This window comes from Zosterops lateralis (assembly GCF_965231275.1).
Source record: "Zosterops lateralis genome assembly, contig: HAP1_HAP1_SCAFFOLD_156, whole genome shotgun sequence".
Classification (NCBI taxonomy): domain Eukaryota; kingdom Metazoa; phylum Chordata; class Aves; order Passeriformes; family Zosteropidae; genus Zosterops; species Zosterops lateralis.
In genome coordinates this window covers 72,502-92,514 of record NW_028154528.1, presented here as the reverse complement: position 1 = coordinate 92,514, position 20,013 = coordinate 72,502, and the positions used below count along the sequence as shown (strand labels likewise).

The 20,013-nt window shown below is 37.1% G+C and overlaps 1 protein-coding gene across 1 annotated transcript; it reads left to right on the top strand.

The window, feature by feature from the left end:
• Window positions 1-288: 288 nt before the first annotated feature.
• LOC310923641 (F-box only protein 15-like) lies at window positions 289-19,195 on the top strand (the record flags this gene model as incomplete). Its single annotated transcript, XM_083885564.1, has 8 exons — window positions 289-392; window positions 3,922-4,155; window positions 4,406-4,615; window positions 6,408-6,537; window positions 8,819-8,901; window positions 10,044-10,189; window positions 15,576-15,700; window positions 18,926-19,195. 8 exons carry the CDS (start codon window positions 289-291, stop codon window positions 19,193-19,195), a joined length of 1,302 nt encoding a protein of 433 aa, XP_083741690.1.
• Window positions 19,196-20,013: the final 818 nt, after the last annotated feature.

Sequence of the window (20,013 nt, the reverse complement as noted above, 5' to 3'; positions counted from 1 at the left end):
CAAAGTCTAATAAAACCTCAAACTTACAACTTTTTGTGTAATCGTGCTGTGCCACTGGAATAAGTTGTGATTAATTATTTTAGGCAAATGCCACATACCAAAGAGTGAAGTTACAGCCCAAACTCCACAATTTAACTCTTTAGGTGATTTTTTGTTTCATCTGTTTACAACCTGCTGCTTTCCACCTCTTCTGTTTTTGTCTGGTTTGAAATTAAAATTCTCTGCCATTGTAATTTCTGGAGTTTGCAGGCAAGTCTAACAGAATTCCTCTTTCTCTTCTTTTCTAGCATGCCATCAGAAATGCTGCTGAAGATATTTTCCTATTTAGATGCTGTGTCCCTACTGTCTCTTGGTTGTGTGAATAGACGCTTCTATGAGTTGGCCAATGACAAGTAAGGAAGAGAGAAGGTCTCAGTTTGTGCCCTAGTTGTGTTTACCTGAATTATGAGTCTTTCCAGTTCAGTTTCTCTGATGCCAGAGCACCTCTGGGCAGTTACTCTGCTGAAATTGCCCTGCACAGCGTACAGTACATGTTGCATGCAATTCTAGCTGTGCAGGGCCTGTTGTTTATTGGGGGTTATGAGGCAAAAACTAAATCCAGTGCTTTGAAATGTTGGTGTTAGCACTTTTTTAATTTTAAAATTTCTATATATTTATTTGTATTCACATGGACCTGCAGAAACTTTTCGGTTCAGGTGATCCTTAATGGTGTGTTGCCAGTAGCTTTATGGAATTGTAGCTTTGACAATTTTGAAGTCCTGCATACTTTATTCTTTCATTAGATTTTTGAAGAGGAATTGATTCAATCAAATGATCCACTAGTGGTTTTTATCTGTTGCTCTGTTTGTGAATCTTTGGTGACGTCTAAATGAGAACAAAAGAGACAAAGATAAATACCGACACGTTTTTTAATAAGGATTGCTTATACAGAGTTCATAAATTGCTCCAACCAATATCATGATAATTTTGTGAAAGGGTGAAGAGGAGAGACTTGGGTTGGTGTGTGATAACTAGGATCTGGGCATCCTTTTCTTTGTAGGATTCTACTGCATTAGTGTTGTTTGAATGAGAAAATGTCTTCCTCTATAGGAAGTTGCTGTACCAGGTATGAATCTATTTCTCCCTTATTTACTAAAAATTGTGTGGTGAATTAGTTAGTTTACCTTGGCATTAATACCTTTAGAACTGATGAGTTTAAAGGGAAGATCTGTAATCCAGATTTAGGTTTTGAGGGTAGATAAAAATTGCATAGTTGACACAAATTACCAATCTTGGTATGTGTTTTCCACTTCAGGATGGTGAAGCAGGATAAAATCACTGTGGCTGTCCAGGGGAAGATGATTCATCTGTCTCCATCTCGACAATGTCTGTTTCCATTTTCTAATCTCAATAGAGATTAGTGTGCGTGCACAAATGAGACTTTGGAAAGAGTTAGTTTCTCTTATCTAGGAGCCTGACTGGTTCAGGGGGGACCAGGTAATTTCTTCCTGATGGATTTTCCTGGACCTTCTCAAGACCCTGAATCTTGCAGTGAATGAACAGAAGTTTTAATGGGAGTCACTGCATATTTCTGTGACAAATCTGACTGTGGTTTTTAGGATATTTCTGGTGTCCTGGATGTACAGGGAGCTGTCCTTGTTGCAACAGGACCATCAGTCTTTCATTGTGCTATGTCTGTGCTGCCTAATGCAGTGATTTGTCTTTGGGCTGTTCACTTGAACAGTTCTTGGCACTGATGTCTCTCCAGTGTAACTATTGAGGACAAGGAAATGTTTATGACCCTCCCTTTCTGTACCCTCCTTGTCACAGCATGGGATATTCCAGCCTTCCTACCATGCAGTGTGGGAAGTTCATGGGTATGGTCTGCCTGTGAAGGCCTGAGGATTCTGATCACCAGCAGAACGTGCTTGTGTGAGAGGAAGTGAGAGCACAGGGCAAAGTCTTTGCCACTGTGGTCAAGTGATGACTGATGATGATGTGTCTGATTCTGGCATCTGAGTTAGCAGTAGAAGATTTGTTTGGTTTGTTGTAGTAATGTTCAGTAAGAGACCTTGAGATGAGTATTAACAATTTGAGGCAAGAAGGGCAGGGCATGTATTCTGCTGTGAAAGAGGCAAACTTGTGCTTCCCTGTTGGATGCCTTTTTGATTTATCTGCCCTGACTTCTTCAGAAGTTGAGGATGAAGGGGAAGTGATACCTTCCTAAACACTTGTGATTCCAAGTCCTCCTTCATCTTCTTCTCTGTCTCCCTGCCCTAGCTGAATTTTTGAGTTTCTTGAACTAATTTCTTTGCTTGCCCAACACTGTTTTGGGAAAGGAAGATGCAATATGTTTCTGAGAGTGAGGATGAACATGGTAGGTATTTGTCCTTAGTCTATCTTCAGTCAACTAAATTGCCTGAGCCTGCAACTTCAAAATGCAGGAAATGCCTAGTACTAAGCCCTGTCTTTTCAGCATCATACAGTAAGGTGCAGAGTATCTCTCTCCATCAAAGGATATCTTTTTTTGGGAAGGAGTTTCTAGTTATCAGGAAAGTTTTATAGGAGGTTATTTTACTGGGTGTTTTAGGCTGGTGAAGACCAATTGGATGATACACAGCTCAAATTCCCCATGTGATGTTATGTTAAGGACATCTCTCCTTTTTTCATGACTGGACAGTTCTAAACTGCTTTGGAGTTAAAAAAAGAACTTTCCCCCTCCATCAGAAATGTTTTTATACTGTCTGGTAACTTGGCTACCCTTTATGGTCTTAAAGTAGAAGGATTTTAAAACTTTGTTTCAGTTATGGGGATTGTTCTTTATGTTACCCTTCCCACTCTGCTTTTGGTGAATGGAAGGTTGAAAACTCATGTTGACTGTGAACCCACCTTTACCAGTTATGGTAACTTATTGGTCTGTGTGTTTTAGACACTTTTGTCTTAAAAAATGGCAGTGGGGAATTCTGTCTATATCTGCAGAGCAGCAGGCTGGAAGGTTTTTGCGAAATTCCTGGGTCTGCTTGCATCAATAACCAGAGCTGGCTCTCAATATGTGGGGAGTTATTCTCAGTAGCTAATGAATTGAGAATGCTTTTGATGGGTAGGAGGCAGTGTGGGATGGATCTAGTCCTTGAATACTTTAAGGAGAAGGGAAGATGCCATACCATACATGCTAGTGTAAGTTTGCCTGAGGATAAGTGAGAACTGGTAGCCTTGCTGATAAATGGTAGAAAATGTCTCAACTATTTGTTGCCCTCACTAGTAATTTTCTTCAGTGCAGTTATGTACACTGTGTGTCTAGCATTTCAAAATTAGAAAACTTATTGGCAACCTATATTCACAGATTATTGATTGAATTTTTGTAGGTTCCTGGACTCAACTCTGTGAATTGTCCTAGAGATACTGGGGTGTGCTAGAGATACTGGGGTGTGAGGGGCTGAAATGTGAACTAATAGTTTTCCTGGCATGAAAGAGATGAACCCATCGTTACAGTCACATATTTCTTTGACTTCAGAAAGTCATGTCTTCTCTGGGCTTTTCCAAAGAGAGTGCAGAAAGGATTGAAATTACATTAGTACCACCAAACAAAGGTGATTCTAATTGTCCTCCTCAGCTGAACTGAGAAACTTGAAGTCTACAGATGGTCTTTGTTGAATAGGAGATATTAAACCACTTTTTCCACTAGCTGATTTTCTATGAGGAGGACACATCATTGTTTTAGGGTGGAATTTTCAAAAATTTCTGCTTAACCTTTATCAGTTTTCACTTACTTGCTGACTGACTGTGCTGTCACAGAGCTTCATCCTGGATCCCATATTTTTGAGAAGACAGACAAGACTGGTTTTTTGCTAACACTGTGCTCAGTGGTAGCTGAGATGTGCATGTAAAAATGAAGTGACTATTCTTGAAATTTACTCCTCTTTATTCTATTTTTATTTTCAGTGGAATTTGGCTGAAACTTTATTCCAATTATTTGCAACCAAAATGGAAAATGAAGTCTAAACAAACAGAAGCTGTTTCTTTGGGCCGTGCTGCTCTACATGATAAAAAGCCTGGGTACTGGAAGAAAGAATACATCTTCGAACAAACGTGTGCCTTCAAGACTAGAGTAATGCGACTCGTTAAATTTCTAGATCCTTACACAGGTCTTCCATGTAAAAACAAAGAAGCTATGAAGTAAGCAATGCCTTGTCACAAAGATTTACTTCAGAACAATGTACAAAACATTAATGGCTTGGAGTAGTATAGAATTAGAGCTATAAAATGTATATCATAATGGAATGATACAATGATAATCTATAAATGACTGAAACTGAGTCGCAGTTAGTAGAAATGTAAAAATTCTGTTGAAAGCATAGTTTAAATTTTATCACTTTGAGAATTTGTTTTTAAACACTCCTCTCCCCTCTCAATTCCTAAATAACAGAGTCTCTGGCTTGAGTTGGATAATTGTTCTAAAGGACAAAAATGGAAAAGAACATGTAGTAGAGAATCCAAAACTATCATTTAAGGACACATCTGTTACCATACTTTGGTATGGTACAGACTGGCCATGCTTGGACATCCTGTCAACCCTAAAACTGTTTGGAGTTACACTATTGCTTCCTGACCAAAACAGACCTCCCAGCAAGAATGGGTGAGTTTTAATATAGGATTTTTGAGGATTTTTTGGGTGTAACTGATTGATAATATGTCTGTAGGACCTATCTGACATTTGTTTGATTCAGTAAGTTAACCCTTCATTTGAAAGCCTCCCCGCAGTAGTTCTTTCTATGTTCTTCTCTTTGGTAGAGCTTTTTAGAGAGGAATAGTAGAAATAGTATAATCCAGCAAGCTATGGCATTAATTCATAGGTTAATTGGCATGTGATATGCAGGCTGATAGGTCCTGACTTGGAAAGCTGAATCTAAGCCCTAGAGCATGAAAGAAAAATGTAAATCTAGAAGACTTTATTGTGAGAAATTTAGCTTGGAAGAGTTAATCAGTATTTATGTGGCTACAGTCAGGTATTCTATGTTGTTAAAATTTATTTTCTGTCTGGTAGGTGTGTATATGAATTTAGGGAACTTGATGTTTAACTATGTGTGCAGTCTTCAGTACATGCATATGAAGTCACACAGTCCACAGCATGTCCCTTGTTTTTTAATTTACATGTGTACAGTGGTTTTTGTCATTATATTCTAAAAAATAAATGAAAAGTGTTTATTTGAGGTATTTGGTTGCTGTCAAGGAGTTTTGCCCACATCTGAGCCTGTGTGTATAGTAGGTACAGAGTCAGCTGCCTGCTTCTTACACAAAGCCCCTGGCCATAGAGCTCTGAAAAGAGGGAATTGGTCACCTACAAAACATCTGGTTCTTCAACCATGAGCAGAGTATATACTTATAAAACAAATAAATCAAGAGAAGCCTTTTGTATAAAGTTAACTGAACAAGTCTTGCAGTCAAATTATGTGGGAAATGTAGTTGTTTTACCGAGATGATGATTCATATGTAGAAAATAAAAAAGCTTGCAGGCAGTTGATGTGTTTATTTCACAGAGTTACAAGTTTTAGAAATTGTGACTAGAGATGAAGTCAGTGGTTTCACCAATTTCAGTATGTCATTGTTTAGACTATAAGGCAGTAGTGCAGGGACAGGCCTGATTGACTTAAAGATGGAAAAGGTTGATGTTGATCAAGAAGAAATGTTTTACTGTAAGGGTGGTGTGACACTGGAATGGGTTGTCCAGGGAGGTTGTGGATGCCCCATCCCAGACAGTGTTCAGTGTTTGATTGTAGGTGGTATTACAGTGATACTATGTGGAAGTCTAGGAACTGTTTTGAATATAGTAAGAGCCTGAGTCTGAAAAGGATTTGAGGAAGACTTCTTCATTCTGAGTAGGTAATGCAAACTCTTACTTACTGCCCTTTTTTAAAATGCATCATTAGTTAATAAGAGTGTTCATGAACTTATATTTAAGATTTTTTTGGAGCTAATGGCTTTAATTATAGGTAAAATATAGAAAAAAAATCTAAAAAAGGAACGCTTCCTGTAGCACATACTTTTAATTTATTATATGTACAGTTTGATACTTTCCTTTGAATTTTGCTTCTCAGTGATTTCATCTAGTATCAATAGAGTATGAAAAACAAGTTATAAAGTAATTCTGTATCTTGAAAAATTGGGCAAGTACGTAAGTTCTTTTTTTAAGCATGTTTTAGAAGATCATAGTGTTTTTTATTTCTTTTCTTGTTAGGGGTTGAGATCCTGCTAGTACACTGTGGTTGTTCAAATGTATGGTTTATGATTCTGCATGGCAAATGCTTTCAAAACCATTTTCATCATGTGCTGCTGGTCAGACTTTACAGTTAAAAATGAAATTAAACTGAACTTTTACATGAATAAGGAGACACAGCCTTTTTACTTCATTCTGTATGTTCTTTTCAAAGACCTCGTCGATTTTCCTTGATTGCTGAATACCCTCTTGGCAACCTGACTGAAAGTAGTGTCGCAGTTGGTGCTGATGAGCTTGTCCAGCTCTTCAGTCTGAGTCCAGGACTCTTAGTAGGAATTTGGAAGGTAAGATAACATTTTGTTTCTGTATTTTATTATGATTTGAATGAAAAAAAAAAAAAAATTGGCTTGTAGTTTGGGTTTGAGGAGGGCTTTTTTTTTTTTAATCTTCCTTTTTTTTCCCCTTTGGATTTTGAAAGATCTTGTCTAAACTAGTAACCACAAAACACATGTAGGGACAGTAAGTGGAAGATTTATTGTATCCTGAAGAGCTGTCACAGGAGTATATATACTTTTTTTAAAAATCCACTTCTAATTAAGAGATCAGTTATCTATCATTCCATATTAGATGCTGTGTTCAATTTTATTTATTTTACAGTCTTCACATGCCCAAGTTTGATATGCTAGAATAATTTTAAATGGAATGGTTTGAGAAAAGAAGTGCTTCTTCCTCTGATTCGTGCCATTACCTGCCCATGCCACTCAAAGTGATGAGTTCCCACATAGCAACTTAATTTTAATCTACATCACCAGGTAGCTGTATCCTGCTCCAGCAGCAGGAATGCTGTAAATGGTGCCCTTTTGGAGGTATTAAATTCTTGGTATTAAGAGTCTAGGTTAAGCAGTTAGCCTCTGTAGGGTAAGTGTAGACGTGAATGTCTTTAGAGGGCAGTGCCGAACATCTGAAGTCGACTTCAGAAGGAATCTGCATCTTTGCATGGGATGCACTGGCACCTCTGTGTCTGCCTGTGGCTATGTAGCTCTGGGTGCTATGGAGGCCTGTTTCAGGTGTTCTGCTCTTGGTCTGAATTGAGAGGTGGTAGCCCTTTTTTCCTCCCCTCAGCCATGCTCTTGATGTAGACTTAGGTTATTTGGAACTTTCCTAAGGGAGGCTGTGAGCAGTTCCTCAAAGTTGTGTCTAATCTCCAGCTGCAAACATGCTGCCTCAAATGTACACAATCGCCAGAGGCAATGTTTAAAAGTGCAGAAGGACTATTTCTTTCACTCCTACTTAAAGGTAAGAGTGAAAATCCATTTCCTGGAAAACTTGAAAACCTGACTGGCATAAACCCATTATTGGTTGTTTCAGTCTGTGAAAATCTCTGCTAAGTGAACAGCCATTTCTCTCTTATCTTCAGACGTTTTGTAGATGGGTGCCCCTGTATTGTTGGCTCTCTGGTCTTGCTCATGCATTGGCCCCATCCATGCTCAGAAAGAGAGATCTTTCAGCACCTGGAAATGGTTCAGTCATAACCAAGTTTCACATCATTGTTAAGAATCGAGTGCCTCACTCCAGTATATTTTCCCTGCTTGCTTTTCTGAACAGCAGTTCTTATTCTCTGTGTAGGCAGAGTAATATGAGGTAGTTAAGTGTCAGTGGGTGTAATAATTGTAAATGCCACACGTCTTGTTTTTTGCACATATCTGCATAACAGAAACCAAGGGCAGGTTACGTGGGCCTTCTGGTATTTGGACAGAGAAAGACTGAGAAATTATGAGATTGATAGATCTCCCTAGTTAAATCTTTTATAGCTGTAATTTTGCACTTTGAAAATACAGGAGCAGTTAAAAAGCCAAAAGTCTGAATAGAGGATGTCATTTTCTGGTAACCCAGAGAGATGAAAACAGTAGTTGCCCACATTTCAGGAGAGTAATAGACTTCTGGCAGGGAATTATTTTCCTATTGACTTCTGTGTTTGGAAATGCAGGATTTAAAAAAATGCATTTAAAGAGAAAAAAAACTTGATATCCTAGTATTGTGTTCTTGAAGTAAATATATACCTCTGTCTCTAGTTTTCGCATTGATGTTTTCTCTGTATAGACATCTGTAGAAGGTTATGTTTTTAATGTTTTCCTAGGACTAAATAGTCTGGTGAAGACATGTTTTTTACTTTGAAATTCACAGTTTCTATTGAATAATTCTGTATTCCTCACTGATGTTAGCCCTCTTTGGAAATAGTTCTTTACATGGGAAAATAATCTTGATGTTTCAGCAGTTGGGAGTAAGTGCAGTTTGATTTTGTTTAGGTATCTTTTTAAAAGTGGTTATTAGAAGCTAGGGGCAATTCTTGGAGCTCTCATAATTTTTGCCTAGACATAGGTAGTTTCCCTCTCTTTCCCTGTAATACAGAAATTCTGTAATCTTTTATGTATATTCTGTACTCTTGTGAAAAAACAGTAAAGGTTTTAGGAGTCCAAGTATTAAAGCAAGCCATTACTAACAGTATTACAGTAACTGGCAGAGTAATAAGCGGCAGCATTTATCTATGAATTTTAATGCTCAGAAAGACCTTGTGAAAAAAAGAATTTCCAGATAAAAATACATATACTTTAATTAACTTTTCAGGAGAAAAATGAAATTGCTTTTGTTATGGCGAATCTTCATTATAATCAACTTCTTGAGAGAAGCATTTTGGGTTCTGCTACTGTGTAAGTTTGGTTTTCCTTTGTGGGAAGTAAAGATAACCTTTTGAATAAAGCTTTGAGTTTTACAATTAAAATTGCCTGCTGGTAAGATGCTTATGTTTAGGCAGTAATTAACTATTCTTGTGTAATATAAACAACAGTTACAGTAAATACAAAAATGTAGAAGCATTTTCATACTAAAATATTGCCATCGTTATGCTATTGTGGAGATAATTTAGTTAAAAAAGTGTACTAGTACTGGCTGTATTGAGAAAGTTAGAAATACACTGCCCATACTTTCTCCCTTTTCATAAGCAGTCTTTTTATTTCCTCTTCCTATCTGAAACAGTGATAGAAAAGAGGGAGACATTTCAGGAAGTAGAGAAGTAATCTTTGGCTGTGTAAGAGGGGAGAAAAATTCTGGTAAACTGGTGAGGTGCTTGCAATTATCTTTTAGTCCTATTCAGAGAGTAGCAGGGTTTCCTATTAAGTGTTTGTATATGTGTATATTGCAGTGTATAATGTAATACCTGTTTATACATTATAAACTGTTTAAAAATACAATTTTTTTTTTTTTTTAGCTTTAGAACAGTATTTGGGGAATTTATTTGCCACTCCGCTTTCTAGTCAGATACTTTTGTATCTACCAGTAGTCTTAAATGCCCACTATAACTCAGTGTGGCTCTTCTCTCACAGAATGTAAGATTTAACACCTTCTCTCTTAGTACCAGATTGGATCCTGTGTAGAAGTTGCTCAGTTGCCTCTGGCATGTGGTCACTTCAGGTCATTTATGTGCAGTAGTTATTTAGTTAGGCACAGGCAAAATAATTTCAATATTTGCTATTTCAGAGAAGTCTCTAGAGCTAGTGGGCTTTTAGATTTGTAGTTAAGCTGATGCTTTTTTCTTTGTTGAAGACAAATCCGTGTTTTGAAGTTTAACAGATGTACCTTTTAAAGTTGACTGCCATATTTTCTCCCTTTGGCTGGGTTGAACAGCTGATCAGCAGTTTTAGACACTGTATTAGTTTAAAAGAAGTGTGATGAACTAGAGATGTTTGATTTCAAAACTGTCTTAAGATGACAGTCTCAGTGTAGGGCTGTATGTTACATCTCTATTAAGTCATGTTCCCCCTTGCTAAATTCTATTATTTTTCTTTTTTTCAAGTCAATATACTCCTCCACCTAATCAACCTTTACTGGATGATATTGACTCAGAGTATGGACTGCATGAGTACAACCTGCATCTTGACCTTCATGGCAGAACCTGCATGTACCTGTGTGGATCATTCAAGTGCCTCTTCTGCAGAAAACGTAAAGTTGACAGAACAATAATGTTTGTTTTAGAAATGATCCCTGTCTTTCCTTCTTGTATCCAGTTTCTCTCTTTTAAGGGGTGAAACTGAAATGGAATTTTAAGAGTAAGATGTCTGTTAGTTGTGTGGTTTCTTTATATCTGCATGGTGCTTTGTGTGGCATCCTAAGGCTGCTCTGTAAGAAGTCTGCCCATTGTTACATTTTTATAGTGTCAGGCCTGGGACTGAATTCTTCAGATTGTCAGGGTCTTTTCTTTTAGTTCTCTGCTGCATTAATAATGCGGTGGCATAGCTCTTGGTGCAGGCTGATGTTTCTTTCAGTTGTATTTTATAAAGGAGAGACAGTTTGTCCTCGTACAATTTGGAAGCTTATTTCTGTAGAATTCGCCTTGAGTATACTTTGGATGCACAGACAGATTGAAAATATAGATAAATTTGTAGAAGTTACTGTGAACTTTAAGATCTATAGTTTTTTTTTTGGTGAGCTTGAGGTTGCCTGTTCTGGCATCTCGTCATTGTGTGGTAAACAATTTCAGTCATTTTTTTTAACTGCTGCTTCATTCTGTTTTCAGCACTTCTTTCCATGAGACGTGATTGACCATCCCTGTTATTCTCATACAGCCCAAATTCATAATTGTACTGAGGTTTTGAAAAATACATGTGTGATCTCTCTTTTGACATAACTTCAGCATAAATTCCTACAGCTACATAGCTGTCTTTCTGTAAGCAGAGACAGATTAAAATATTAAAATTAGACATTGTCATGAATTTAATTTAGAATTAAGTACTGTAAATTAATTATTGCTCCCAAATAATTTTTTTTTGTATCGGCAGTAATTTTTTTTATCCACACTCCTGAGCAGTGCGGATTGCAGAACATGTTGTTTTTCGGTCAGTAGAGGGCACTGTTGTCAGACGTGAGCGCTTTTACCGGGCTACAGAATTTCCCCGTGATTTGGTTTGGTTTTTCTCGTTGGTGTTTGGTGATTCCAAGAGCTGTCATTTAGATGGCAGCCTTGTGCAGTGTGGAGTGTAGTAGTCCTTGAACCTGAAATATACCTGAAATACATTTTTCAGATTCCAGAAAAGTTGCAAGCTTAAACTAAATGAATAATTCTACGGCTAAAACTTCAGTGAAAGTCTACGCATGTAGCAAGAAATCTTACCTGAAGTGTTGTGTAGTACAAGAATCCTCTTTATATTATCAGAAAAAACCCCAAAACGTCTCAAAATTGGCAAGAGGATTGAGTTTTTGGAATTGTGTTGGTTGTTCTGGTTTAGCTGAATGTCATATTTTGTTTTCTAAAATGAAAATGTTATGCTCCTAGCAATACAGTTGCACAAGAAAAAGTATTATGTGGCATACTTCCTTTCTTGATACCACTTTCTTGCTGCTTAGAAGCTACTTCCACAAAAGATTAAGCTGATAAGCTGATCTTTATGCAAATTTTAGGAAATGTCCCTGAGCTACAGTTGTGATGCCATCTCACTTTGCAAGTTACAGAATCTGTTTTATGCTCACGAGTGTTTTCTGAATTACTGGTTTTGTGACCTTCAGCAGTGTGACAGCCACCAGATTCTGGTCTCACAGGACATCAGGCAGCTGAAGCCATGGTTCTGCAGACAATAAGCTCATTTGTCAACTTGTCCCTTCCATGTGCTCACACAATAATTCCTTGTGGAAAATGCTTGACTTCCTCCTGAAATGGTGTAGTGATGCAGCATATGGTTGTCTGCTCTCACATTTTTCATTCTAAGTTGTTGTTCATTTTTCTCATTTTGGTGAACATGGTGTTGCTGAATGTGGTGGCCAGGTTTGTCCAGACTGGTTGTGTTTGCTGGTTTGTGTTTTGGTTTTAGGCTCCCTTCTAATAATATTCTTTGTCCCTTCCTCTGGGAGGACTCTGAAGCATGGAAGTCTGCAATGTTCTTGTCTTGCTATTTTTGAAAATTCTCTACTGAGTCCAGTTTTATTTTAAATTATAGACATGCCCATGGCAATTTCTACAACTTGAGGCACAGATCAGTTGTCAGCTATTATACTGTTCTTTTACTTATTTATTGGTTTTCGTTAGGGAGCTCTAGGCCTTCCTAGGTTACCAGAGAATGCCCATTTGTATTTTGCAGAATAACTGATTTATTTGTTCAATATTAATATTTATCTGCTTTTTGTTAGTGTCTATTAGTATTGAGCTTCATTTTGCTACTCTGTTTGCAATTCTTTTTGCAGAATTCTTAATATTAAATTTAAAAAGTTATGTCACACTTCATTGAACCAAGTAGATGGAGTGTATATGGCTTCAGATTTTTTTTCTGTTATTAATACTTACATTACAGTAATTAGCTGGTTTGCCACTGTTTGGGCTGGGGTTTAGCATTTTGTTTTATTCTCCTTTTCATGTAAACAGAATTGGCAATATGGTCTCACTGGCAGATAGTGTAGGGTGAATATGCTAAATACTTTGTAACTGAATTGAAAATATTTAGAAAACTTTCCTTGTTTTCAGGAAGGTATGACAGGCTTTTCTCCCAGAAGACTCCCAGAAGCTATGAATCCAGCTTCTTAATAAATACTTTTGAAGTGTATTTTTACCCAGGTTTTCAACTTTTTAAGCACAGCTTTGTACCCACATGGTAGTTTAAGCTTTGACTTTTCAATGTCATTTCTTGTTGATGTAAACTGATGTGATGTGCTTGCAAAATGTGAGAGTTGATTTTTGTGTATTTAGAGAGCTTTTAAGATTTGTTTGTAAAATTTCATATCAGGCTTTTGAAATGTTTTGCTTGACCTTGAAGATTGATTTGCAAGTTTAAATAACCGTTTCAGTGTCTTAAGGCTGGTTGTTGGCACCAGAATTAGTGTTAAGCACAGCTTTTCCTCTGAAAATACCAATCAAATGACAATTTGCAACAAAGGCTTGGTTAGCAAAACAAACTTCCTTGGCTTTTAGCTAAAATAAGTACTCCGGAACTATTGGTCTATTTGTTTCTTTCCCCTGAAGTTTGTCTACATGATATATGTTCTTTATTACCTTTACTTGGAAATATTTGTTCCCTATAACTTACTCTGCTGCTTTGCTGCTATGCGTGTCTTGCATAAACCAAGGACTAGAGATGTTATAAGGGGACAATGAAACAAAGTCTGGATCAGGCTGAAGAAAGCCCTGTCCAATTTGCTTTCTCTGTGTTTCTCTTCATATGTTTAACATAGCTTGTTCTGTCCTTTAATTTCATTTTCTTATGTGACTGGGGTGAGGAAGGGAAGACTTCAGTACTTAGCCTGCAGTTCCTTGCTTGTTTCTAGGCAGACTTTTCCCTCCTCTGGAATATAAAGACTGCAATGGAGCTTTTATATTAAAAAAACCCATATATAAAGACTGGATTAACCAGCCCATGAATAATTAGCCTTCAGATTCTTGATCTGTTGCCTATTTCCATTCTGGCTAAAGTTAAGAAGTAACTATAATACACCTTAGCCAGCTGATCTATCTAGCAGTGGTGTATTAATGTCATGCAGTGGCAGTGATGTCCTGGGCTTCATTAATTTATTAGCAGAATGCTTTTTTCAATCCATTTTTAATCCATTCAAACTTCATTTGATTTGAATGAGTAAGAGAAATGGCCACTTCCATTCAGACTGGAATTGTGGATAACCAAATAGTCATCTTAGAAAAAAATGCTTGTTGACTGATGTTTTCAAATCTTGTTCAAAAACTCAACTTTAAATGTGGTCTTTCAGTGGTTAGTTAGTAAACTAAGTAAAATATTTTTACCTTGAATGACATTTTGTCATTGAATTTGATTTACTGAGGTTTTGGAACTGAACCATTTGGACAGGTATCAAGTTAATGCCCTTTTTCTACTTTGAGCTGGGTCCTGGAAACGAATTCTGCTTACATTTTTCTCACTGATTTCTTTTGCACTTCACTGCAAAGACAGTGGGTATCATGGTCCGGACGATTGCATTTTCCTTCAACCATACAAAGTATTTCCTACAAAATATTTCCTGGGCATGGTCACGTTGGTTACTGTATTCACACTCCTATTCCAGACAGTGTCTGTATTGAAAAACCTGCAGCTGCTGTTCTCTGTCATGTGCTGGGCTGCTTCCTCCCCAGAGTAAGTATTCTCTGGACTCCCCACTGGTGAGTGATGCCTTTCCAGCATTGGTTTGTGCCTTGGCTCTACAGCACCAGTTCAGAGAAGTTTTTGGCCTCTGTGTTGAAGTGTGGGCTTTCTTTCTCCTTCACTGCCTCTAACGATCTGCTTCAAGCAGCCACCAAGCAGAGGTTTTGCTGGCACTGCCTGCTGGATGCAGCCATTTAACTCACAGCCAGCCTTTCTGATGTTGCTTCTTCTGTCTGTGGCCTCATGCTGCTACTTCAGCTTGATCGAAGGAGAATCACAGGCAAAACACTTCCTTTTTCACTCTGTCACTTCCATCTTAAACCTCTGCAAGCCCCTTAGCTTGTTACCTTACCATCCAGGACCTGCTACTGGATCCTGACAGGCATTATATTCCTGGGAATTCCTTCTCGCCCTTCTCATTTGTCTCCTGCAAGTCCTAGATATTTTCTTTTTTGCACTGAGGTCTCTAGTGCTTTTGTTTTGCTCTTTTGAGAGAGAATCTCTTGTTCAAGGAAACTTGTCTAAGGGATGTCCTACCAAGAAATCTGCTTGTGTCATGTGATGCTTTTATTTTCACTTTTCTTTGTAGTCAGATTGTGTTCATTATAATGTTCCCAAACTTACAATTAGAATGTTGGAGTCCCTGGTTCCTCCTCTGATAGCAAAGGAAAAAAAAAAAAAAAAAAGTCAATCTCTTCTGAGAGAAGAGATACCAAAGAAATATGGATATACGTAGTAATAAAAAAATCACAAATCATAGTAGTTCTGCCAAAAAAACCCCAAGAACCAGGAGTTTTGGAAAGCTACTTTAAAAAAAATTAAATTCATAATTTAAAAACTTGATTCAAATCAAATCATAATGCATGTCAATTTAAATGATGCAATATCCTTTCTAAGGAGAAATTGTTACCTGTATACCCTTTTTATTGGGTTGAGTTTCCAGTTAGAGATGGAAGTGTTGAATATGAAATTTACTCCTTGCATCCTTGTGTAAGTTCTTTAGGTGCCATTCCTATTTTTATGCTAAAAAATACAAAAGAGTTTTTAGCTGCTATTTCTGCTGTGGATCACAGAATCAAACTTCGAACTGCAACTTAATTCCTCTATGAAGTGCTTGATATTTAGCTGTTGGTGTATGGCAGGGTTTCTTATTGGTGAGTGAGATGAAAAAGACATGAAAAGGAGAACATTTACAGCGTACTTGGACTGAATTTGATTTATACTGCTGTAATGTTGTATATTGTTTATATTTTCAGGTGACATTGAAAATGGATACCTGAGGCTCAGAGTTGTAAACTTGAAGGATAATAGGAAGCACTTTCCTATTACTGGGACACTTGGCATATGCTGGGAAACAGATGTGTTTAAAGGCAATGTAAAGGTCAGAAATATTTTTTTGTTTGTGGAAATGCTTATCTCAAAACAGAATTATGTTTGTGCATCTTAAATATGCTAATTTTAAAACAATTTTTTGATATGTAGAAGGTGTCTGTTACTAGACAAGGACCTGTGTTCCAATATTTTAAAAAATAAGTGAATTTTGAGGAAAAACATTTTCTGCTTTCTCTCATAGTGTGTGGATTGCATGCTAGACTCATTCATGTAATGTGTGTTATCACTCCAGTGCTTTCCACTCAGCAAAGATGCTGTGGCTGACCAGCCTTGCTTGTAAATGCTGGACAAAAAAAAAAAAAAAAAAAAAAAAAAAAAGAAAAAATACTGCAGATGTACTTTTTGTGAGGGCTTTTTTTGGGTTTGATGTGAGGGTGGGTTGGTTTTTTTTGTTTTGTTTTGTGGTTTTTTGTTTGTTTTGGGTTGGTTGGTTGGTTGGGGTTTGTTTGTGAGCAATAAGCCTTGAACCTCTGGGGAAATACTCTGCAGTTCTGTGGTGTGTATGCAGTGAAAGTTAGGAACTGCTGGGGAATGTTAAAATGCCAGTGGCCACAGGGAGAAACTACAGACCACATCCACACAGTCAGCACCTAGCTCCAGTCAGGTACATCAGTCAGCTGGATTAACTTTTTATTTTTTTAGAGGAATGCTCACACATTCTGTTGGATAAAATTCCTGAAAGAGTTACTTCAAACAAAGCTTCAGATTATTTCTGTACCTTTTGCAATAGTGGTGAAGGCACATATTTTTAAATGTACTTTATCGGCGTGAATGTTTCAGAAGTTGTAAAAATTCTGATGAATGTAGTTTAAGCACTACTGAAAAATCACTTAGTTCAACACTTGATTTCAAATTTGGCACGTCTTTTGAAAAGACCCTCAAAATTAATAAAACTGCTGTTTCTGCCAATCATGTATAGATGTGGAATGAAATATTGTTTGATAAGGTGAGACTTTTTTACTGAGGCATGTGTTGACAAAACAAGGGACAATATTTTTAAACTGAAAGAGGGTAGATTTAAATTGGACATTGACAAAAAAAGGCAAAAAAATTCTTTCGCCCATGATGAGCATGGTGAGGCAGGGGAGTTGGAATTAGATGACTTATGTAAGTCCCTTCTAACCCAAATCATTCTGTGATTTTAACCCGAGTCTAATCTGTGATTCAGCTGCTTGGCAGGATTTTTTTTTTCCATGAAAATACTCCTGAGTAGTATATAAGAATTTAGGAAGTTATCTGACAGAGGAAACAGCTGTGGCTGTAGTCTTTAGTTTTTCAGTTTTAGTCTCCCTCCTATGTGCATACGGCATAAATTATATTGAGTGTTTGTTTCTACGACAAAATAAAGAATACAATTTTTTTAAATGCCTCATTTTGGGGTGACAGATAGAATTTGTCAGCATATAGCCATGGGTTGAATTCACTGTGGTCTTTACCATAAGTGTCTAAAATTCTTAAAATGTGTGGAGGCCGAATAACATCAGCCACAGAAGTAGGACATTCCAGTACTTGGAATTTATTTGAATTTTGTTTAATACTCTTAAGGAAAACCAAAAAACCCAAAAGCTTTCTTGGCACTTCTGGGTTTTTTAGTAAAAAATTTAATTGCTGAAGTACAGATAGTTGGAAATTGTCATGGCTTAGGAATGGTATTCTCCAATTTAATGTTCTCACTGTAACCACTCCAAATCACACTCTCTACTGGCTCTCTCCCCTTCCTCTGCCCTGTGCTGAGCTGGAGGGGAGAACTGGAGGCACAAAGGTAAAGGTCAAGGTTGAGATAAGAGCAGTTTACTGGAAACAGCAATGGGAGAAGAAAATGGAGAGTAGCAGCAACAAAATTAATAATAAGAAGGTACAAGAGAGGCGAGTGATTAACATGCAAACATGCATGTGAAGGGAGGAACTCAACCTGACCATGCCACAATAGTCTGACTGAGAAGACAACCTTTTCCTTGCTCCTGGAAATGAGATGAGGTGGTATAGAACAATGTCACTGTGTTAGCCACGCTACCTCCTGGCTGCTGCAAAAATTAACCTGATCCTGACTAGAACCAGGAAGGAAATGCATGGAAACCTCACCATCCCACCACCCAACACCATCCCACTTTACATTTTGTAATTGGCCTTATATATGCAAGTTGTCAAACCAGAAAATTGTAATTCTTTCTGGTTTCCAGTGATTCTGTAGCTCATATAAGTTTATGATACCATCATTATCAGGTTTGGTTTGAATTTTGTATTTTCAGCATAGTCTGCATTAAAAGGCTTAGGGAAACTGTGTGTATCATACTGCCTCATGTTTGTGCCATCTGCCCTTATGTTGTTTGATTGAAGTAAAGTAATAGTGAAAGCAATGTTAGAGCAACAGAAACACAACTATGTAGTACAGAGAAATAAAGCATTCCAAATGAATTTTTTTGGCATGGAATGTGTTGGTTTTGGTTTATTTCTGCTTTTGGACCACAGATACAACATAATTAAGATAATTTGATTCATTTAGTGATTCAGAACTCAAGAGAATAAGGAACAGCTGATACTAACCATGACAGACAACTCCTGTGCTTCTAAGGGATATGGGAAACTATCAGTTTGCAAAGACAAAAGAATTGGCATTAACATTTTTAAATTATCTAGTTGTGTAATCTTGTAAAGAAATATTTTCAAGAATTTGTAAGAGGAGGAATTACATCAGGATTATTACTATTACCTTTTTGGGAACTGAAGCTGTGAGCCTTTCAAAAAGTACTGTATACAGCTGGCTTGGAAGGGTAATTTTGCGTGCTCTGCCTTGAGTGGTCCCTGAGTATCTTTGCAAACATTGCTACATTCACACAAGTTTAGCAACTGACATTAAGCTTAGGTTGCTTACTCATATTGAAGGGACTATAATCATTTGAATGGTAAAGTAACTAATAATTGAGAAAAACAGATGTTAAGGGCTGAAAAATGTTCAAGAAATAATGTCTGATTTGGTTTGGCAGTGGTACCTTCTGTACTGCAGTGTTTCATGTCTGTGGGTTGCAATTTTGATTTCTGTAGAAAACCTCTAAGTAAGTATTTCTTGCAATAGGTCAGTGAACCATTATCAATTTTATTTTGAGGTTTTAACCTTTGTACAAAACCCTCTGAACCCTTTATATTTCTTCTAACATCAGGGACAGATCTACTTACTGGGCCATGGGGAAATAATCTCTTCTGCTTGTGTTTGTAGGACTGCTTTGTGATGGATCTGACTCTCTTGGATGAAACTGGAAAGCCCTTCTGGTGTTTTAGTGCTCCAGTCCACATGGGATTGTCTACCAAGTCATCTGGCCTTTATGACTACATGGGTCATATTTATACTGCAGACTATGCAGATTCAGAGGGTAAAGTCTGTGTTGAGTTTGTGTGGTTGGAAGAAACCAAGGAATATATTGTGGTCACTTTGGTGCTTTATGTAAGCACCAAAAAGGTAAATAGCTGGTATGGAACAAATTACTGACTTAATTAGGTCACTAATTTCCTTGCTTTAAAAACCAAACAAACAACCCTCCCACAATAAAAAAAAACACAAACTGATATTTAAGATTGACACCAACGAGCAAGACTGCAAATTTTCCAGTAATAAGCGCAATTGCCTAAATTTTTTTAATAGGCAACTGAGGGATCAAAGAGACATATTGATTTATGTGAGAGGCTTTCTTCTCTGTTGAACATTAGTATGTTTCTCGCTGGCTATATTTAAATTATTTTTAGGAAGATTTTTCTTTATAGACACATGTTACTGTCATTAAGGAATTGCTTCTTTTGAGAGCCATACGGTGGAGATGCCTTACCTTACATAAGCTGCACTGGTTTTGAGAACGTTGACTTTTAATGCTTAGTAATAAAACAGCATGTGTGCTGTTTGCTCCAGGTTTGTTGGAGTATTACTGGTAAATTACAGGCTTTGTTAAATGCTTTTTCCAGAAAAACGTCACTTAAATATATTTTAGTAAAAGATTGAAAGGGTAGATGGGAAGTCAGGTTTGAAAAATATGTCAGTCAAGGCATTTGTTAAGGAAGTAATGTGTAAAACCTATTTATGACGTTTCTTTAAATTCCTGTTTGTTCTGTTTTCCCATGTTCTAACCTTGTCTGATTTGAGCCTAGATACTTGCCTCACATATTGGCCTATGAGTAAGTGTCCCAATTATAAGCTAACCTCAGCTGGTGTCTGTTCATACTGAATTTATGTAACATCCAGTTGTTTTGGAAACAATGTATATCTGATAGTTTATCTAACAATATGAATACAATTGAAAATTGAATATATGTGCC